Source organism: Nicotiana tomentosiformis, chromosome 8 (genome assembly GCF_000390325.3).
Source record: "Nicotiana tomentosiformis chromosome 8, ASM39032v3, whole genome shotgun sequence".
Lineage (NCBI taxonomy): Eukaryota > Viridiplantae > Streptophyta > Magnoliopsida > Solanales > Solanaceae > Nicotiana > Nicotiana tomentosiformis.
The window spans coordinates 98,478,707-98,500,961 of record NC_090819.1 but is presented as its reverse complement, the minus strand read 5'-3'; the positions used below and the strand labels follow the sequence as shown (position 1 = coordinate 98,500,961).

General features: G+C 35.0%; 2 protein-coding genes across 3 annotated transcripts; both read left to right on the top strand.

Moving 5' to 3' along the window:
- Nucleotides 1-10,127: 10,127 nt before the first annotated feature.
- Nucleotides 10,128-13,392, top strand: LOC104099459 (eukaryotic initiation factor 4A-10). The gene is made up of 5 exons (XM_009606463.4): nucleotides 10,128-10,264; nucleotides 11,157-11,226; nucleotides 11,404-11,510; nucleotides 11,600-12,030; nucleotides 12,452-13,392. The coding sequence occupies exons 2-5, from the start codon at nucleotides 11,159-11,161 to the stop codon at nucleotides 13,085-13,087; spliced, it is 1,242 nt and encodes a 413-aa protein (XP_009604758.1). The 5' UTR covers nucleotides 10,128-10,264; nucleotides 11,157-11,158; the 3' UTR covers nucleotides 13,088-13,392.
- LOC104099457 (eukaryotic initiation factor 4A-7) lies at nucleotides 10,147-20,510 on the top strand. Of its 2 annotated transcripts, none has more exons than XM_009606462.4 (5): nucleotides 10,147-10,264; nucleotides 18,291-18,360; nucleotides 18,538-18,644; nucleotides 18,751-19,181; nucleotides 19,579-20,510. In XM_009606462.4, the coding sequence occupies exons 2-5, from the start codon at nucleotides 18,293-18,295 to the stop codon at nucleotides 20,212-20,214; spliced, it is 1,242 nt and encodes a 413-aa protein (XP_009604757.1). In that variant the 5' UTR covers nucleotides 10,147-10,264; nucleotides 18,291-18,292; the 3' UTR covers nucleotides 20,215-20,510. The 2 variants fall into 2 exon arrangements, with proteins under 2 accessions (XP_009604757.1, XP_009604756.1); XM_009606461.4 differs by lacking the exon at nucleotides 10,147-10,264 and adding an exon at nucleotides 17,319-17,521.
- Nucleotides 20,511-22,255: the final 1,745 nt, after the last annotated feature.

Below are 22,255 nucleotides of genomic sequence, written 5' to 3'. Positions count from 1 at the left end.
ACCTTTGCTCTGATACTACGTTGTCAGGTCCTTAGTTGTTAACTAAGTATACGTACGACACTTGACGACTCGCTCATGATCTTGCACAACTTGCTCACGTTCTTGCTATGCCAAGTCAGTCTTACCACACTCAAGATCGCTTAGAGAATGGTAGAAACAACACAAGAGAATTGTTAAAGGAAGTTTTGTATTAGAGAGAACTTGAATTGTTTGCTTGGTGAATTACAACTGGATGACCCCCTTTATATACTAGTCTCTTAGGGGCTAAAGTGTAAATATTAATTGTTACACAAGTCCTTAATATTTACAAGATAAAGGCTTTCTCTAGAATTCTTTACAAACCTAGAAGATTCCAAGGACTTTCCTAGCAAATCCATAGGCATCTAGGGTCTTTCAAAGGAAATGTACATACTTCTCTAGAATCTTCTCACAAATATTATATTTCCTCCTATGTAAGCTTCCACATTGTATTAGCATATGCCAAATGGTGCCTATGTGGCATGGTGTCGTGGCAAGTCATCACATTAGACTTAATTAGCCTTAAGTGCATTACGCTTCAGACTAATTTTTTTTAACTACAGACACGATAAGTCTGAAGTTGATCGTAAAGTGGGTTGGCTTGCAAATATTTTTGTAAAGTGGGTATAGCTTCAATTGTGATCCCAAAATCGGGTATAGATGTAAAAGCCCCGTTCTTAAATATGACACATTACTTAATGAGTTTTACTTGCGAGTCGTTCAATTATGTTGTTATATTATCACTATTAAGTATTACTCGATCGCACAAATTTCTGAATTTTATGATAGTTGTGCGAGTTTATCACACAAAATATGGATTTGACTCCAAATATTTTTTTCCTTGGTTTATTATCGCTACAAAAAAATTGAAAAAGTAGAAGAAAATATTTCTTCTCCCCTTTTTACGAAAAATTACTATTTATTTATAATATTTAGAAAAGTTAAATAATACAAAGTAAATGTTAAAACTAGTTGCAGAACTAAAGCTTTACAATGTTAAGTTCCCCTTTAAGTTGGAAAAGGAAGAATTAAGACCCCTGTGAAGTGATGTCGTGCTATAATTTCATATATTTTGATGTTATTTACCCTACTTGCTTGTTGTTTGGATGCTAATTTGTGCGACAATTGAGCTTAATAGAGTTTATTTTATGTGTAGGAATATTTGAACATGAAGTTAAGAAAAGTTGCACGAAATGGTACCTCCAAGCTACAAAATGGAGCAATAAAAGAAGACGTGCAAGGCAATGAAAAATCATGGTCATAGACAGTGCAAGGCTTTGTCCAGGGCACTGTCATTGGCGTCTCTGATAGTGCCTCGCAGGGAAATGTTGGTGCCTCTGACAGTGCCTCGCAGGGAAATATTGGTGCCTCTGACAGTGCCTCGCGGGGTAATGTTGGCGCTTCTGGCAATGCCCCGCACCGACGATACTTATCCGAGCCACTTTTATTTCATCATTATGTTTGGACGTGTAGACCTCAACCCATATTTATAAATATCTCATAAGCTTAGTTTTTAGGGGGAGGACATCATTAGAGAGGAATGAGGGTACGGAACACTTTGGAAGCACGAATCACTCGAGTTTTTCTCTCCACTTTCCTTTAATTTATAGTTTAATACTTCTAGATATTACTATGATTATTTACACAGTTATAATTAGCTAAACCCGTCATCTAGGATTGATGGAACCAATTGTTGGATGAAGTCTTGATTGTGTTTTGATATAATTGAGTCGTTTTTACTCTTTAATTGTTCAACTATGTCTTTCTTGTGGTTAATTGAAGAGCCCTTGATTAATCATGTCTAGTTATCTTGTGTTGCTTGAGAGAGAATACTTGATTAGATTGTTGTTGAACAACGCCACTTTCAAGTAAGTTAAGATATTATTTACTTGAATTTAAAAGCGGGATTAGAGATAATGATGCTTTGGTGCGGTATTTATGAGCTGTACGAATTGTCAGATAGAGTAGTTCGAAAGAATACTTCTAGTAAATTATCGTAATTGATCGAGAGATAATTGCGATAAATAAGAACTCATCATCGTTAGAGAGTGTTACGGCGAGATTATAGCTAACGTGTCATGAATTAATCTAGCAATTGGGAAAATCATAAATCCTAGATCTTTTTACCTTGATTCAACTTCATTCGTGCTAGTTGATAGTTTTTATTGTCATTTTTTCTTAGTTAAATTTTTTTTATTAAATCACAAATCAAATCTTGAACTCTGAAAGTTGTCTGAGCTTATCATTAGTAATACTGAAAGGTTGTAGCAAATAGGTTAGTTCCCCGTGGGATTAGACTCCAGACTCTTGAAACGGATTATTTTTGCAGCGACCGCTTAGTCCTTTTCATAAGGCATAGTTAGGGCATGATCAAATTTGGGCGCCGTAGCCGGGGAACTAACGGTGTAGTTGTAGCTTTACATATTGCTAGGTTTCAAGTTTGAACTTTTATTTTGTTTTTTTAGTATTTGAATTTTTTTATATTTTAGTTTACTTGTTGATTAGAGAAACATGACATCTTGGAATTAGGGGAGTTTTGATGTTGGTAATTCTACTTTTGATCTTCCTTATGCATATTGTGGAGGAAATCACTCGTGCAAAAACTATCAATATATTTTCGAGAGCGAGTTATGTACACCAACTCAATCTCATGTGTGGAATATGTGTGATATGTGTGGTGGTCAAGACGATCACTTTTATGGTTGTGCTTATATTTCTTATCCCCCTCCACTCCTTATTATGATGGTTCTACTTTTACTTGTGAAGTTAATAGAAATAAAGAACCTTTTGATGATGACCTGAAAGGAATCAAGGATATGCTAAGGTGCCTTGTGGAATAAAATAATGAGAAACATTTGCACATACAAAGGCAAGATGCTACTATTTGCAACCTGGAGGCACAAGTAAGTTAGTTGGTTGAAGCATTTAATGCTCAACAAGCGAATATTGGGATAGTAGCCAAGAAGAGCATGAAGTAGATACTGAAATTGAGGTGCTAATGGAGGAGGTCAGAGTAGAACACCAACAATCTATCCAATTAGAATTTGAGGATACCAATGTTGAAGAAGTAATACTAGAGTCAACCAAGGATATTGAAGATACAAATATAGTTGACTCTAGTGTGATTGGTGTTGAGGAGGTCAAAAATTTTAAAGTTCACGTATTTGAGTGTGTCGGACCTCATTCCAAACACTTCTCTATATTGTGTTCGGATGGTGAAATGAGAATGGATCCTTACGAGCGTAAAAAGGAGTCAAGGAAAGAGGTAGATGAGCCTTATATTTTAAAATCTTCAAGGCCGTCTAGGCAAGGTGACACTCCTCGGTCGAGAGCCAAAAGGTGCATGAGAGTTCACTTAATTTTTGGCTCACAAAAATTTGTACCGCCCGAGGAGCATAATCATAAGCTTGAATCAAACTTGGGGTTCAATTCATAAGCTCGAGGTGGAGGCAGAAAGTGGTTCATATTGTGCCGCGACGTTAAATTAGGCGCTTATTGGGAGACAACCCAACTTTACTACTTTTTTTATTTTTAGTTTTTTAAAAAGTATTTTATTATTATTATTATTATTGTAGTGTCACTTTTTATATTTTAGGCGCATGTGAAGCAAAGCCATTGGAAGGATGCAACGACAAGCCAGATGGTTAGAACTAAGTGTGGAGTGCCTGCACAAAGTAAAATACCCCGGGAGAAGTCTGAGTACCTCATGAGCTGCTAGTGCTTCAGCCTTTGGTCTACAGGGAGTTTCTTTTAACCTCATTATTAATTATGTTGTGCACTGGGGACAATGCACAATTTAAGTGTGGGGTGAGGGGATTGCCTTGTTCTATGCTATTTTAGTTGTGTTAGTTTAATTGATGATTTTTTAGACAAATTTTTTTTTGGACTTTTCCCAATGATGGATCTTCTAGATATTTTTCTTAAGGGATTTAAGTCTAATAAAAAATACAAAAACTAAAATGAGAAAATAGAAAAATTCAAAAACATATCTTTTATTTTTCTTAGATAGTAATAATCTCCCGTGATTTTTTTTCGTGCCTCGTTCTTTTCTATGAGATGTAACTTGAATCGGGTAGTAGTTTTAATTTTTTTTATTTTTACTTTTAGAGTAGTATGTAGGAAATAAAGGAGAAGAAATGATGTGATTCACATCTTTTGACTTGTTTGATGGTTGCATACTTAAGTTCTGGTATGTGTTTCACCTTCCCTTGATTTTAAATATATGATGATGCCTTGATAAAAATGAATAGCATGTGGTATGATTCCTATGTCTCGATGCTTTATGCTTAATATATCTCTTGGCTTTGTGAATACTTGTTTGATTGAGAGTCGGAATGGGACCGTCCTTAGTGAGTCATGTGCCATGTGTAAAATGAGTTCTTTGCATAGTCCATGTTATTGTAGTTGAGTTTAGAACTTGTCCGGAATGTGAATTGAAACGAAATCCTAGGTGTTGCTCGGTTTGAAAAGTGATGTTAGGCTTTCTTTGATCTTTTTGAGTTTTGTTGCTTATCACAAATAAAGTCATCCCTAGTTACCCTTTTGAGCCTATAAGCCTTTCTTCTGACACTCGCATTACAAGCCTATCCCCTTTTGATCTTAATTAAATTATTTTGATCATTATACCTCTTACAGAACTTGAATTCCAAAGAGAACGCTAGAAAGAGGTAATGAGGAAATTTGGGGTAGCTTTTAAGTGGAACCAATAGAAGGAAGAAATTTGCACTTGTATTTAAAATAAAATTCCATTAGCGGCAAGGCAATAATATAAAATAAAAAAATAAAAAAATAAAAAAATAAACAAAGGTTCTTATTTTTGCTAGTGGATGTGATCTGAAGTAGTGCGTAAAGAAGAAGGAAAAGTATGTTGGGATGAGCTATCTTGTGATGATTAAAGTGGATTGAAGGAAATTTGCGCTTAAAGTTGAATACGTGATGTGTTAAAGTGCTTAGGAGGGTAAGCCACTATATCCTAAATATATCCTACCCATTCCTTAGCTCACATTACAAACATAATAAAGTCCTAATTAATTTCGAACTGAGCAGGCCTACATTAGTAGAGGTTTACATAATGGGCAAGCCTACGGTACCTTTTGTGTGCACGTGACTTCTTTGAGAGAGTAAGTGATTTTCTTCATATGTGTGAGTCCTTAAAATATATTCGATCATGTGATTTGGATGTGTGGACTGCTTACTCTTTGTTTTATTGCGACGACACATAGTTTCACAAAGGATAGGTAACATTATTAAACCTCTCTGTTAGATTAAGCATTAAAGCCTCGGGGTGCATTGTGACATTGAGTTAGTTATCGATGCTAGGATTGTTATAATCATATTGTTCCTGGGTTGGATGTTTTGAAATTGGGCATGAGTATGGTAAGTGTATTTTGACCGCATATGCTAGAGCTTAATTGTTACTATCAACCATTGTCATATGTGTAGTGTGTTGTGAATGTGTAGCTTGTTGGGTCCTTGAAGAGGAAGTGTTTGGTTGGTTGACTCGAGGGCGAGAAATATTTAAGTGTAGGGTGTTGATGTCGTGCTATAATTTCATATATTTTGACGTTATTTACCCTACTTGCTTGTTGTTTGAATGCTAATTTTTGCGATAATTGAGCTTAATAGAGTTTATTTTATGTGTAGGAATGCTTGGACATGAAGTGGAGAAAAGTTGCACGAAATGGTACCTCAAAACTACAAAATGGAGTAATAAAAGAAGACGTGTAAGGCAATAAAAAGTCATGGCCATAGACAATGCAAGGCTTTGTCCAGGGCATTGTCATTGACGTCTCTGACAGTGCCTCGCGTGAAGATGTTGGCACCTCTGACAGTGCCTCGCGGTGTAATATTGGCGTATGCTTATCCGAGCCATTTTTATTTTCTTATTATGTTTGGACGTGTAGACCTCAACCCTACCTTATAAATACCTCTTAAGCTTAGTTTTTAGGGGGAGGACATCATTAGAGAGGCAAGAGGCCACGGAACACTTTGAAAGCACGAATCACGCGAGTTTTTCTCTCAGCTTTCCTTTAATTTATAGTTTAATACTTCTAGATATTACTATGATTATTTACACAGTTATGAGTAGCTAAACCTGTTATCTAGAGTTGATGGAATCAATTGTTGGATGAAGTCTTGATTGCGTTTTGATATAATTGAGCTGTTTTTACTCTTTAATTGTTCAACTATGTGTTTCTTGTGGTTAATTGAACAGCCCTTGATTAATCGTATCTAGTTATCTTGTGTTTCTTGAGAGAGAATACTTGATTAGATTGTTGTTGAACAACGCCACTTTCGAGTAAGTTAAGAGATTAATTACTTGAATTTAAAAGTGGGATCAGAGATAACAAAACTTTGGCGCGGTATTTATGAGTTGTACGAATTGTCAGCTAGAGTAGTTCGAGAGAATACTTTTAGTAAATTATCATAATTGATCGAGAGATAATTGCGATAAATAAGAACTCATCATCGTTAGAGAGTGTTACGGCGAGATTATAGCTAACGTGTCATGAATTAATCCGGTAATTGGGGAAATCATAAACCCTAGATCTCTTTATCCTTGATTCAACCTCATTCGTGCTAGTTGATAGTTTTTATTGTCATTTTTTCTTAGTTAAGTAATTTTTATTAAATCACAAATTAAATCTTGAACTCTGAAAGTTGTCTGAGCTTATCATTAGTGATACTGAAAGGTGTTAGCAAATAGGTTAGTTCCATGTAGGATTCGACTCCGGACTCTTGAACCGGATTATTTTTGCAGCGACCGCTTAATCCTTTTTATAAGGTATAATTGGACGTGATCATGAAGCTTTACAACGTTAGTGCCCAGTGGACATGTCTGAGAAATATTTTACAGATAAAAGAAGAAATTGCTAGGGAAAAAAACAGAATAAGAAGAAGAACAAAATGCTGATGATAACAAATCCATAATAAAGAAATAATGTTCCTTCCACAATTGAATTAAGTCAACTGTTCCCAAAAGTTAACGTGATGAAATTCGAACAGCTTAAAGGGTGCATTATAATCCATCATCTGGTAGTCAAAATTCTAACTGCTAAAACTGAAGCATTTTATGCTACAATTTTTTGAGATTAGTCATCTGTCAAAACAATTAATTTTTAGTTTAATCGAAATCTGATTATCGCAAATGTGAATAATATCTAACAGTAATTTGGCTTTCTCATAATTAGGGGTGTACATAGGTCGGGTTGGTTCGGATTTTTTAATTATCAAACCAAATCATTGATGTCGGATTTTTAAATTTATAAACCAAATCAAACCAACAAAGTCGGGTTTTTGAATATCGATTTTTCTCGGATTTTCGGGTTTTTTCGGGTTTTCGAATTTTTTTTCCGGTAAAGTCTTCATAACATAAAATATGTAACTTGTGCTCTAAATATTTTTTAAGTCCTAGTAAAATACAACTATATAATGTGTTTTCTAAGAAACTAACACAATAATATGAGATAAGTCATAGCATTATACTAAAATATTCAATAACAAAGATAAAATAATAAAATTACATAAAATAAATATTGCTAATTAATAAGCCATAATAAAAATTAACATAATCTAAAAATATTATATAGGTCATGCTAAAATAAATATAGCTAATAAGTACTAATATTAATTACATAACTAAGCACTAAAGAAAATGATAAACTAAGTCATGCATTTTCATTATAAACCAATGTAAAACTAAAATAATTATCCAACACTATCGTCATTCCTAGTATTGAATTGAATTGAATTTTGTTAACATTAGTATTGATTTGAACTTTGTTTGAGTTATTACATTTATGGGTAATAAAATTTATTTACCATTCAAGAATGTTAAGTCTAAATTTGAAATAATACGTTAAAAGATAAAACTGTGAAAAAGTTTAAGAAATATTTATAAATTACATTACAATAAATATTTATATGCATAAAATATTTTTAAAAGTTATATAAATGTACTATCGGGTTGATTTGATTTCGGTTTGACTTTTTTTAGTTAAAACCAAATCAAACCAATTATGGCCTGATTTTATTTTTCAATACCAAACCAAACCACATCAGGGATTTTTTTTCCGATTTGACTCCGATTATCGGTTTGGTGCGATTTGTCGGTTTTCTTTGTACACCTCTAGTCGTAATTTAGCTTCTCAATGAAACCAATTGTAAATGGTTTAGGTTTTGCTTTAAATATTATTAGGTTAATTATGCTACTTTCTTCCATCCAATTCATATGACATTTTCTCATTTAAAACTTCACAAAATGATGTCTATACAACTTTCAACAATTTAAATTTATTAAATAGTTTTGACTATATTTTAATATTTTCTTTCATCATCACCAAGATATTATATAAGTCAAAACGTGTTAAGTTTCATATCCAATCTATTCTTTCACATAAAATAAAACCAAAGGAATATTAGTAGTTAATCGTGCAAAAGAGATTGTCACTATTGAAAACAATTCGCATCGGATGGAAATGCAATAAAATTGCCCCGGTTCAGAGATTTTCCACTAGTAATTTAGGGGGATCTTTATACAATTAGCCGATTAGAATTACTGTTTATTTTTCTAGTAATATACGTAAATTATATATAGTTAGTGGATTTGGCATGGCATGATAACTAGGTCCAATAATTAGCATAAAAAAGACAACGTATAAGGATTTGACATATGGTAGTCTAAAGTTATTCTCTCTCTTCTAATGCTTCAACCACCATTCTAAAAATAAGCCCCATCAAAATTATTTTCCTTAAAAATAATTTCTTTTTAAAAACCCTCTCTCTATTCTCTCATAGCAACTATCATCCTACAAATTAGGTTCTATTTCCTTTAATAGTATCCGAAAAACTCCCAAATATTTTTTAGTTATTTTTCTATTTTTTATCTATATATTCAAATATATATAACACAATAATAATTATATTATTATATCACAATGTATAATATAATAAAAATGTGTATATCAAAAAAGTATATTAAAATTTTATTTTTCTTCTTTGTATAACACATTTCAGATTGAAAACTCAAGTTCAAGACGACTCCACATGTGTATCCCCTATTGTATCCCGTGTATATCTTTATGTACATCAACGATATCATGTGTATTTGTGCATATCCATGAAAATTTGTGTTATATATACGATATATAATGTGATACACATGGGCGTCCATAAAAGAATTGTGTTGTATACACGATATACAAAGTGATACACAGATGTCCTTAAAAATATGTGTGTGATATACACTGATGTACACAATATGCAACGCTATATACACATGTCACAGTTGGATTTTAGGTCTGATGTTTTACATGAAACCAGTCTAAATCACTTCTAATCTTGCTCAAATTTTATATATAGCCCCGTTTAGGTATTTTCAACCAATTTCACTCACACCACTCGTTCAATCCAACTAAAAAAAAGAAGAGAGAAGAAAAACAAGTTGAAATGAATTTTTCACTCTTAGTTTTTGCTTATAATTTTTCTGATTACCTTTTCACCCCATTGATTTTTTTTGCATAATTTGCAAGAATTTTTGCTAAACTATGAGAGCGAAAGAAAAGAGATAGAAGAAGAAATACAAGGAGAGAAAGGGGGAGGGACGCAGTGAACAAAAAAAGAAGTTAGCGGCGAAGAGGAGGGGGGGGGGGAGAGCAGACGGTTTGGGGCCAATTGTTTGAGAGAGAATATATAAGAGAGTAGTTTTTTTAGGATTTGGCTATATAATGTCAATTTTTTGGGGCTATCTTTTCCTAACCTAATATAAGACTAAAAAATTGTCAATTCCTGTCATGTGTTATCACCTGGTGCCATTTTCTCATAGTTATACATATAGTGAAAGGAAAAGAGGGTATTAGTGCCAATTTTGTAAAGAGGTTAGACCTAAATTAGGCCCAAGAGGCCCAATAGAAAATCTAGCCCTCAATTTTGTGGAATCCACGTCACCGACTTCTTGCATTACCACCCGAAGCGGCTCCGTATTGATCCTGTAACTCCCAATTTCGGGTCAAAATAGGAATTTCAAATACAGAAGCCAAAAAAAAAAAAGGAAAGTAATCCAAAACAGTATTCAGAAAGACCATAAAAAAAACACTAGTCTCAATCTTTCTCTTTTCCTCTTTCCTGAACTCCTGCGGCGTAGATCCGAGGAGTTTCAGACAAAACCCTAACCCCCCAATCGCTTTTACCCACTTTTCATTTCACTCTCTCTTTCCTATTCCTCAGATCTTTTCCTCATCTCTATCAGGTTAGCTATGTTTTTTTTCCCTTTAATATTTTAATGTATTTCTTGTAATATTTGTTTGTGTATTGAAGATTGAATCTTGATGATTGATTGTTGGTCTGACTACAGCTGGGTTTTGTGTTATGTAACTATTTTTAACTATTTTGGATAGAGATCTGTTTGATGTGATGTTCTTGATTATAAAAATACCATCCTACTTTGTTATCTCATATCTGGTTGGAACATGAGCAATTTCATTTCTCCTAGTTCTTGAATTAAAAACCTGAAAGTATTGTGCAAAAAGATGCTAGGAATGAGACTATCATTGTTTTGATGCAATATGTTCTTTTAAGTAATAGGTGTTTTGTAAGAAGTCTACGCAGTTCTGGATGTATTTTACTACTCGGGAAAACTGGATAGTTGGATACTTATTATGTATAGGAAGTAAATGTGGGGATTATAATGCCTTTCTCTGCCATCTGCTCTTTGTATTTTGTGTAAAGCTTGGCATGCCTCTCGTCAGATAGCCATCGCTACCGTACATTCTTTTAAGAATGAAGCACTTAGACACTTGCTCGTTTCTGCCTTTGTCACATTGACCCAGCATCATATAATCTGAAAGATTGGTTAGCAGTTGGCTGCTATTTAACTTGTATGTTAAAACAATTGATTTTCATGTGTATCTCCTCCTTTTGTGCTTTGTGCTTCTTCATAAAAGAAAGAAAACATACATTCGGTTGTGCTCTCCTCCTTTTTCAATGGTAGAGAGGAAGAACAGATAATTTTATTGCTGCTGTAGGTATTTGACATCTGTGATATTTTCATAGTAAGGTTTTGTTTTTTCCTTTTTATTTAGTTCAAGATTGTTTCATGAATTTCCATAAGCGTAATACCATAGTTCTTTTATTTGCTACAGTCATGGCTGGCTTGGCACCGGAAGGTTCTCAGTTTGATGCTCGTCAGTATGATGCCAAAATGACTGAGCTGTAAGTTGTTTGCTCTCAATTCTATACCAATAGGCTACTAATCTGGTAGCAGAAAACTACACTTACGTTTTATTTTCCTCATAAAGTGCTTTAGCTATCACTTGCTGCTATTCTGTGTTTGTTTTTGCTTGCTCATTTTATTTTTCAATTTTCTGGATGTTTGACATGCTGAAACAGGCTTGGGACTGAACAGGAGGAGTTCTTCACATCATATGATGAGGTTTATGACAGTTTTGATGCCATGGGTTTGCAAGAAAACCTGCTTAGGGGCATCTATGCTTATGGTAAATGCACTTCTTAAAAGCACATATGCTATTCGTCTCCCTTGTTATATTTAGCTGGGCATTCAACACCTCTCTTAAATTGCTTGAAGGTTTTGAGAAGCCATCTGCTATCCAGCAAAGGGGTATTGTCCCATTTTGCAAGGGTCTTGATGTGATCCAACAGGCACAATCCGGAACCGGAAAGACTGCAACTTTCTGCTCTGGAGTTCTCCAGCAGCTTGATTACAGCTTAGTCGAATGTCAGGCTCTGGTTCTGGCTCCAACCCGTGAGCTTGCCCAACAGATTGAGAAGGTTATGCGAGCACTTGGTGACTATCTCGGTGTGAAGGTTCATGCTTGTGTAGGAGGTACCAGTGTCCGTGAAGATCAGCGTATCCTTCAAAGTGGTGTTCATGTGGTGGTTGGTACTCCTGGCCGTGTCTTTGACATGTTGCGCAGGCAGTCTCTTCGCCCTGACCACATCAAGATGTTTGTTCTGGATGAAGCTGATGAAATGCTCTCAAGAGGTTTCAAGGATCAGGTTGCTGTTTACTACTCTCATTTTCTGCTTTATTTTTTTTCTGTCCTTTTGGTGGAATTTTCTTATCGATTAGGTTTCTGTGTTGGGTAGTGCATAAATATGGGGATGTGTTTTTCTTTTTTTTTTTTTGGGGGGGGGGGGGGGGGGGGGAGGGGATAAAGTAAGTATATGTATGCTTCTTTTCTTAGTCATATTTTATGTTCGAAAAAGATTTGTCAATATCTAATATTAGCCTCTTCATGTGAGTTCTATTCTTGTCGTTATTATGCTTTAATGTCTTTTAGAATTGCTACAGGACTTTGCTGGTTTTTTCCCATTATTTCCTGTAGTTTCTCTTCTGGGCCTAACCTATAAGCTGATTTATTGCTCCCAAGGTTCACAAACAGTGTCTTATTCGAATGTTGTCTTTCATTATTTCCAGATTTATGATATTTTCCAATTGCTACCACCAAAGATTCAAGTGGGTGTTTTCTCTGCCACTATGCCGCCAGAGGCCCTTGAAATTACTAGGAAGTTCATGAACAAGCCTGTGAGGATTCTTGTAAAGCGTGATGAGCTTACGCTTGAAGGTATCAAGCAATTTTATGTCAATGTTGATAAGGAAGAGTGGAAGCTTGAAACTCTTTGCGATCTTTACGAGACCTTAGCCATCACCCAGAGTGTCATCTTTGTTAACACCAGGCGTAAGGTTGATTGGCTCACTGACAAAATGCGCAGCCGTGATCACACAGTATCTGCAACTCACGGAGACATGGACCAGAATACTAGAGATATCATTATGCGAGAGTTCCGATCTGGGTCGTCTCGTGTGCTCATCACCACTGATCTTCTGGCGCGTGGTATTGACGTGCAGCAAGTTTCCCTTGTGATTAACTATGACCTTCCAACTCAGCCAGAGAACTATCTGCATCGTATTGGTCGTAGTGGACGTTTTGGAAGGAAGGGTGTTGCTATCAACTTTGTCACAAAGGATGATGAAAGGATGCTTTCTGACATTCAGAAGTTTTATAATGTTGTCATCGAGGAGTTGCCAGCCAATGTGGCCGATCTCCTTTGAGGTTGTTTTGGTTATGTGAGGTGAATTCTTCCTTACATGAAGTAATTTAATATCTTATTCTTAGGTTAGTTAGAATTCTACCAGGTTTAGAATTGGGAAATGCAGGTGCCATGATTCACCATGGAACCTGTAAATCTTCAACTTTGGTTGGACTATCTACTATCAATTTTATCGGTTTGCCTTTTGTATTGTAAGTCTACAATAACTTCAGTTTTTGGATGTTCTTTGAAATTTTATTGAGATTTAACTCTTGACCTTGTTATTGTGTATGAGGAAGCTTTTAGAGGCAAATTGTTTTATTTGAACTGTGTGATAGTTTCACGCTTTGTGGTGCTTTTGTGTAGTTTGCTTTTGATTTGAGAGACATTGTAAATGGAAGATGGTGCATGTGTTGACGTATATTGTATTTGAGACTTATTAGCTTCCATGTGATCATTAATTCAGGATTGGTGCAATGGATGTCCTCTCCCTCCTCTTGTATGACATGTGTAGTGAGTAAAAGGGCCGCCCGGTGCACTAAGCTCCTGCTATGCGTGGGGTTCGGGAAGGGTCGGACCACAAGGGTCTATTGTACGTAGCCTTACTCTGCATTTCTGCAAGAGGCTGTTTCCACGGTTCGAACCCTATAGTGGTTAAAAAAAATGAGACTTATTTTGTACTCACAAGTACAATCTCAAGTATAGGACCAGGATTATTACTGATCCGTCCACAATTACAGAAGCTGCCGCATTAAGTTGCTGGAACCATTGCCCTCTATGTGGTTTCTGGAGTCGGGGACGTTGTGTGATAATTATCCCAGCATGTAAAAGGAAAGAAAAGGCCATTAGACTTCCCTAATTACCCAGCAGACTTATATAGTTTTGAACATGCATCCAATTGAGCCTATCATTTTCTATTTTGGTTTAACCATCAAGTATCCACAACTCATTGGCTTGATTAATCCGGATTTATACCACTAAAGGAGTAAAGCGTCCCTACTATGAGTTTACAATTTCATGGCTCGAACCCGAGATCTCTAAGGATAGACGGATCAGAACTGTCATTTTCTTCTTGTATTATTTGTGTGTTGTGTGAATAATTCTGAAAAATATTATAAATAGTAAATTTTGAGCTCTGCAGTTTGAATTTTGGATCTGTCTTCGTCCTACCATAATATATGACCTAAGAAGAATAATTAAAGAAAATCATATAATATAAGAAACAGAAACCAGTTGCTCTAACTTTAAGGAAACTTTAACAATTTCTTTGGAAAACAATATGGGAAGCACTACCCAAACAGGCCTAATGGCTAGTTCAGAAAATATTGAAGGCTAGAAAATACTATGGGGAAGCTGGCTGGCTAGAAGGTGATGTGTTGAACATTGAGCAGTTCTTTATAGAACAGGTATATATATCTGAAGTTTAGAGGAGGTTTTCAAAAGGTGTATTGGAGGAGATTGGTTTGTAACAATGTTTCCTCACAAAAATGGGCTTATATTCTGTATCTAGCTGCATATGGAAGAAAGTTTGGCACTATGGGGTTGTTTGGACAATATGGTTTGCTCTTTATGCAATGCACCTATTGGAGGGAGAGTGCTATTTGTACATCATGCCCCTTTACAATTTTGAATTTAAGAAAATGACCTTTTTAGATCTCTTATGTGTAAAAGACGGCTCTTTTACGTGTAAAAATAAATTTATCATGTGAAAAAAAAGGAAGTAGGTTCATAAAACTAAAAATAAGTTTGTAAAGAGCCAAAAAACCAATTGACACGAGTATTAAGAGTACTCTTGACCATTTGTTTTTTAGATAGATGCCCTCTCAATTAACCTTTAGAGCTCCTTCGGCTTACTGGTTACAATAATGGGGAAGTCCAAAGCTCGATTTTTACCTATTTATTTATAAAACAAACAAATGCGGCTAAAATTTGAGCTACTGTACCAACCACTCTCATAAAACTATCTATATCCGATTGATTTTGCATATTATTTATATGTATATTTATTACAATTTCCCGCCCAAGCGGTGTTGGATACGGTGTTGCATATTATTTTATACATATATTATATATTTACTCGATAACTATTTATAATTTAAGCCGTTGAGTGGACGCTATTTAAGTTAATTCTTACTTTTAATTATGATTAGTTTCAGTGTACGTGCGATGCACGTGTGTTTTGCGTCTATTATTAAAAAGTCCTACATCATATAGAATAAGAATGAATTATGTGAAATAACAATTGATGTTGAGATATATGCAATAATTTTTTGAATAAAAAATAAATACTTTACGTTAAGACAAGATGAGTTCAAAGTAATTGCATGTTTTCTAAATCTTCATGTACGAAATGAGTTAGTTATTTAGTAGTAATTATAATTATACATATTTTATTGTATAAAATAATGCTATGTTGTGTTGTTGCTTCTGACCTAATTTATTATATTTAAGTTTTATTTTTCCTTTGAAGCATGGGCAAATATTTGCCACAATTCTCTTGTTACTTTCTTAAAAGAAAAATATAAATCTATTCTTTATTTGGCTATTCCTTTTTTGGAGGAAAAGGTTTGTATACTATTTTTTTCGTGAATTGCTCATATATATATAGGTGAGGTGACCAAATCATATTATTGTATCTCTTTTTATATATTTCTCTTTTCTCGTATGATTTATTGTTATTTAAAGTTTGCTCTGTGAGCTTCCATATAATACATTGTTATTTCAGTTTTAACAAATTAAAGTTAACGAATTTCTTAATGACCACAAGGTTTGGACTCCTCAATGACTTTGGTATGCATTCTAAACTAAACCTAGACAAATTATAAAACAAATTATAAATTAAATAAGAAAAACCTAAACAAATTACTGTAAAACAAATCAAAAATAAACATACACGTATAAACAATCAAAAATAAAAAGAAAATTAATTGTAATGACAATTTAATCTTATTTGCCCACTGACTTTAGATTTGGTCTAAACCAAATATAAATAAATTATTAAAAAAATCAATATAGAAACACATTGACTGAACAATCCTCACCTAGAATTTTACAAAGAAACATGCAAGTAACAAGTTTTTAATTTTTTTCTTCTAATTTTTTATCAATTCTATCTGCCATCCCCAAAAGAGAGTAAACTTATGGCATTGAGATTCTAATTTCACCTTTCCAAATGAGAAGAAAATTACTCTTGAAACTAATGTCAAGTTAAAATAAGAACATAAGTAGAATAAGTTCACTCCTTTTAAGAATACAAAAAGATAAATGAAAATTTAAAAAATTACCCGTGAGTATAACATACAAACTGATTTTGATGGTAATATCTTTTGCTACCAAAATCAAATTTTTATGGCACTTGATTGGGCACTCTTTCGTAGCAAGAACCATCTTTCTGTTACCTTGAAAAAATATGTACAAAATAACGGACAAATACTGACACTAATCTATAGAATAACATATAATTTCAATTTTCATGAATTAAGAAATATGATAAAACTAAAGAAGGACAACAATAATTTAATCAAAACAATGGATGCTTAAAATCATATTTAAAGTGGGTGGTATATAATTTTAAAAACCTATATATATATATATATAATTTTAGTCCTAAACTTGTACATGTTTTACTATTGTTATTTGCAATGGGAAGATATTGCTTTACCGATATTAGAGAACCAATTTAACCTTATTTAAATTAAATAAGAGATCTGCCACTTTAATCTTCATAAATTGTTAGAATTTATAGTTAACTAAAGAAACTCTATTCAATTTTGTCGTTATTTATATTGCAATAAATTAGAATTTTTCAAGTTTCCATGTTTACCTAATTAACGTTAGGTAAGTTTTTAAAGTTTTCTATTTCTCTTTTTATTAGAATAAGAAAATCTTTTAATTGATTTTAAAGGCCTAATTTAAATAAGGAAAAATTTAATAAATTAAATTTTATTTGATTTTAATGTCCTAAATATTTGGAGAAGCGCTAAATAACAAGATTATCCGATGTAAAATTATGTTTTAAAGGATAAAAAAAGCAATTGACATTTCGATAAGAGTTTTCCTACTTTTAATATAGTATAGATAAAGTAACTCACCTAAATTTGGCCCAAGCAGCCCAATAAAAAATCTAGCCCTCAATTTTGTAGAATCCACCCCATTCTCGGGTCAAAATAGGAATTTCAAAAAATAAAAGACAAAACAAGATGTTACAGAAAATAGTAAATACAATTCCATAAAAGAACACAATTACAAAAAAACCATAAAAAAAAAACACATAACACAACGCAAGAGTCTCTAATCTTTCTATTCTCTTTTCCTCTGAACTCCTGCGGCGTAGATCCGAGGAGTTTCAGACAAAAACAGCAGTCTTTGCAAACCCTAACTCTCCAATCGCTTTTACCCACTTTTCCTTTCAACTCTCTGTTTGCTATTCCTCAGATCTTTTCCTCGTCTCTATCAGGTTAGCTATGTTTTTTTCTCCCTTTTTTCTATGATATAATCTTCGTTTTTGTATCTTGATGATTGGTTGTCGGTCTGAATTGGTTTCTACAGCTGGGTTTTGGGTTATGTAGCTGTTTCTGTATGTGTGATATTTTTTGACTACTTTGGATAGAGATCTGATTGATGTGATATTCTTGATTGTAAAAGTATCGTCTTTGTTTATTATCTGTTTGTAACATCAGCTATTTCATTCTCATAGTGCTTGTATTTAGATTAAAGAACCTTTTTGTAAAGTATTGTGCAAAAGGATTATATTTTGAAAGGAATGTGAATGGTGGTCATTTGGACCTTGGATTTGTATGTTGAGATACTTATGGGATGAGACTATCATTAATTTGATTTTAAGTAATGGGTGTTTTCTTAGATGTTCTCTCAGTTCTGAATGTATTTGCTCATTGGAAAAACTGGATAGTTGGAAACCTATTACATGTGGAAAGGTTGGCTGGCAGTTGGCTGCAATTTAGTCTGTATGTTCAAACAACTTTTTTCATGTGTATCTCCTCTTTATGTGCTTTGTGCTTCTTCATAAAGAAAGAAAACATACATTCTGTCGTGCCCTCCACCCCTTTCAATATTCGAGAGGAAGAACAGATAATATTATCGCTAGTGCTAGTATTGGAAAATGTGATATTTCAGCAGTAAGGTTTTGGCTTTTCCTCTTTATTAAGTTCAAGATTGTTTAATGAATTTCCATTAAAGTAATACCATAGTTCTTTTATTTTCTACAGTCATGGCTGGCTTGGCACCGGAAGGTTCTCAATTTGATGCTCGTCAGTATGATGCCAAAATGACTGAGCTGTAAGTTGTTTGCTCTCAATTCTCTACCAATAGGATATTAATCTGGTTGCAGAAAACTACACTTGCGTTTTATTTTCGTCCTTTCTTTAGCTATCACTTGCGACTATGTTGTGTTCCTTGTCTTTGCTTGCTCATTTAATTTTTCAATTTTCTGGATGTTTTGACATGCTGAAACAGGCTTGGGACTGAGCAGGAGGAGTTCTTCACATCATATGATGAGGTTTATGACAGTTTTGATGCCATGGGTTTGCAAGAAAACCTTCTTAGGGGCATCTATGCTTATGGTAAATGCACTTCTTAATAGCACATGCGATTTTCCTTCTCCATCGTTAGATTTAGCAGGGCATTTAACACCTAGGGCATTTAACACCTGGCTTAATTTGCTTGAAGGTTTTGAGAAGCCATCTGCTATCCAGCAAAGGGGTATTGTTCCATTTTGCAAGGGTCTTGATGTGATCCAACAGGCACAATCTGGAACCGGAAAGACAGCAACTTTCTGCTCTGGAGTTCTCCAGCAGCTCGATTACAGCTTAGTCGAATGTCAGGCTCTGGTTCTGGCTCCAACCCGTGAGCTTGCCCAACAGATTGAGAAGGTTATGCGAGCACTTGGTGATTATCTCGGTGTGAAGGTTCATGCTTGTGTAGGAGGTACCAGTGTCCGTGAGGATCAGCGTATCCTTCAAAGTGGTGTTCATGTGGTGGTTGGTACTCCTGGCCGTGTCTTTGACATGTTGCGCAGGCAGTCTCTTCGCCCTGACCACATCAAGATGTTTGTTCTGGATGAAGCTGATGAAATGCTCTCAAGAGGTTTCAAGGATCAGGTTACTGTTTTCTCCTTTCATTTCCTGCTTTATTTCTTTTTCTGTCATTCAGGTGGATTTTTCTTATTTATTAGGTTTCTGTATTGGTAGTGCACAAAAATGGGGATGTGATTTTCTTTTTTGGGGTTGGGGGACAAAGTAAGTATTTATATGCTTCTTTTCTTAGTCGTATGCTAGGTTCCGGAAAGATTTCTGCATATGTGTTATTAGCTTCTCTATGGGAGTTCTATTCTTGTCATTATTAGCCTTATTATGCTTTAATGTCTTTTAGAATCTCTGCAGGACTTTGCTGGTTCTTTTTCCCTTATTTCCTATAGTATCTCCTGTGGGCCTAACCTATAAGCTGATTTATGCTCCCAAGGCTCACAAACAGTGTCTTTGATTTTATTATTTCCAGATTTATGATATTTTTCAACTGCTGCCACCAAAGATTCAAGTGGGTGTTTTCTCTGCCACTATGCCGCCAGAAGCCCTTGAAATTACTAGGAAGTTCATGAACAAGCCTGTTAGGATTCTTGTGAAGCGTGATGAGCTTACGCTTGAAGGTATCAAGCAATTTTATGTCAATGTTGATAAGGAAGAGTGGAAGCTTGAAACTCTTTGCGATCTTTACGAGACCTTAGCCATCACCCAGAGTGTCATCTTTGTTAACACCAGGCGTAAGGTTGATTGGCTCACTGACAAAATGCGCAGCCGTGATCACACAGTATCTGCAACTCACGGAGACATGGACCAGAACACTAGAGATATCATTATGCGAGAGTTCCGATCTGGGTCATCTCGTGTGCTCATCACCACTGATCTTCTGGCACGTGGTATTGACGTGCAGCAAGTTTCCCTTGTGATTAACTATGACCTTCCAACTCAGCCAGAGAACTACCTGCATCGTATTGGTCGTAGTGGACGATTTGGAAGGAAGGGTGTTGCTATCAACTTTGTCATAAAGGATGACGAAAGGATGCTTTCTGATATTCAGAGGTTTTACAATGTTGTAATCGAGGAGTTGCCAGCCAATGTGGCCGATCTCCTTTGATGTGGTTTTGGTTCTGTGAGGTGAATTTCTTCTTTACATGAAGTAATTTAATATCTTATTATTAGGTTTGTTAGATATCTATTGGTCTTAGAATTGGGAAATGCAGGTGCCATGATTCGCCATGGAACCTGTAATTTTCCTGTTTGGTTGGAGTACCTACTATCAATTTTGTCGGTTTATCTTTGTTTTGTATTGTAAGTCCAAAATAACTCCAAGTTTTGGATGCTTTTTGAATTTTTATTGAGATTTAACTCTTGGCCTTGTTATTGTGTATGAGGAAAGTTTTTAGAGGCAAATTGTTTTATTTGAATTGTGTGATATTTTCACGCTTTGTGGTGCTTGTGTAGTTTGGTTTTGATTTGAGAGGGAAACATAGTAAACGGAAGATGGTGCATGTGTTGACGCATATTGTATTCGAGACTTGCTAGCTTCCTTGTGATCATTAATTCAGGATTTGTGCAACGGATGAGACCATCCCACGGTTGAGCTGTTTAGTATTTTTGTTGTATCTTACAGCTTCTGGCTCTTCTTGTTTGACATGTGTAGAGAGTGGCTAAAGAAAACGAGACTTATTTTCTTGACTCGCTAGTACAATTCCAATTATAGGACCAGTATTAGCACTGAACTATTGATACATCCAGTGCTAACATCCATAATCATAGAAGCTGCTGCATCATAGTTTTTTGTTTGAACTGGAATGGAATGGAAGCTGCTGCATCATAGTTGCTGGAACCATTGCCCTTCTATGTGGTTACCTCCTACACACTGTAAATACTGCCGGTTACACCTGTAAGGTTAGGTGCTGGTTTGTGTTTACAATAATAGTAGCTATTACAGATTTGGTAACCATTGTAAGCTAACACGATTAAACGATCAAAGTGACCAATGATATCCCATAGAGAGCCCTTATGTTTCCCTTCATTATACTTGACATAAATGCATACATGATCGCGTGCAACAACAATGACAACAATGACATCTCTAGTGTATTTTCATAAGTCGGTTCTGGGGATGGTAGTGTGTATGCAGCTTTACCCTTTCCTAGAGCAGGTAGAGAGGATGTTTACGATAGACCATCGGCTTAAGGCATGCACAATCACAGCAATAAGGAAAAGAAACATAGTAGTGAAGGTCACGAAAAGAAGCTGTAATAATATCAAGATAGCAACAAAACCAACATTGAAGCAACATTAGGTGTAGTAATAGAAATCTAAGAATAAGATAAAATAAGAATAATACTAAAACTACTGGTATGGAAAGGAATCGTGCTCTGCACTTTACTTATCTTTTGCCATAATTTTCGACCTCCACAACCTCCTATCAAGGGTTATGTTCTCGGTAAGCTGAAGATGTGCCATGTAGTGCCTAATCACCTCTCTCCCAACACTTCTTCGACCTTCCTTTACCTCTCCTTAGACCCATCATATTCAACATGTCACACTTCCTCGCTAGGGCATCTACACATCTTCTATTCACATGCCCAAACATTTCAGTCTCACTTCTCGCATCTTATCCTCCATAGGAACTCCCACCTTATTCCAGATATCTTCATTCCTGACCCCATGTCTCATAGTATGCGCATACATCCATCTCAACATTCTTATTTCTGCTACCTTTATCTTTTGGACATGAGAGTTCTTGACTGGCCAACATATCATCCCATACAATATAGTCGGTGTAACCACCACTATGTAGCACTTATCTTTAAGCCTTGGTGGCATATTCTTATCACATAAGATACCGGACGCTAGACTCCATTTCATTTACCCGACTCCAATAAATTGTGTGACTCATCGTCAATCTCCTTATTTACCTTGGATTATTGACCCGAGTTACTTAAAACCAGTGTTCTCGGTAAGCTGAAGATGTGCCATGTAGTGCCTAATCATCTCTCTCCCAACACTTCTTCGACCTTCCTTTATCTCTCTTTAGACCCACCATATTCAACATGTCACACTCCCTCACTAGGGGATCTACACATCTTTTATTCACATGCCCAAACATTTCAGTCTTACTTCTCGCATCTTATCCTCCACAGGAA

Excerpts from the sequence above, each read along its gene's own strand:
- LOC104099459 (XM_009606463.4), top strand. The coding sequence starts at position 11,159 with ATGGCTGGCTTGGCACCGGAAGGTTCTCAGTTTGATGCTCGTCAGTAT. Across the intron at positions 11,227-11,403 it reads GATGCCAAAATGACTGAGCT|GCTTGGGACTGAACAGGAGG; the intron begins GTAAGTTGTTTG and ends ATGCTGAAACAG. Across the intron at positions 12,031-12,451 it reads CAAGAGGTTTCAAGGATCAG|ATTTATGATATTTTCCAATT; the intron begins GTTGCTGTTTAC and ends CATTATTTCCAG.
- LOC104099457 (XM_009606462.4), top strand. The coding sequence starts at position 18,293 with ATGGCTGGCTTGGCACCGGAAGGTTCTCAATTTGATGCTCGTCAGTAT. Across the intron at positions 18,361-18,537 it reads GATGCCAAAATGACTGAGCT|GCTTGGGACTGAGCAGGAGG; the intron begins GTAAGTTGTTTG and ends ATGCTGAAACAG. Across the intron at positions 19,182-19,578 it reads CAAGAGGTTTCAAGGATCAG|ATTTATGATATTTTTCAACT; the intron begins GTTACTGTTTTC and ends TATTATTTCCAG.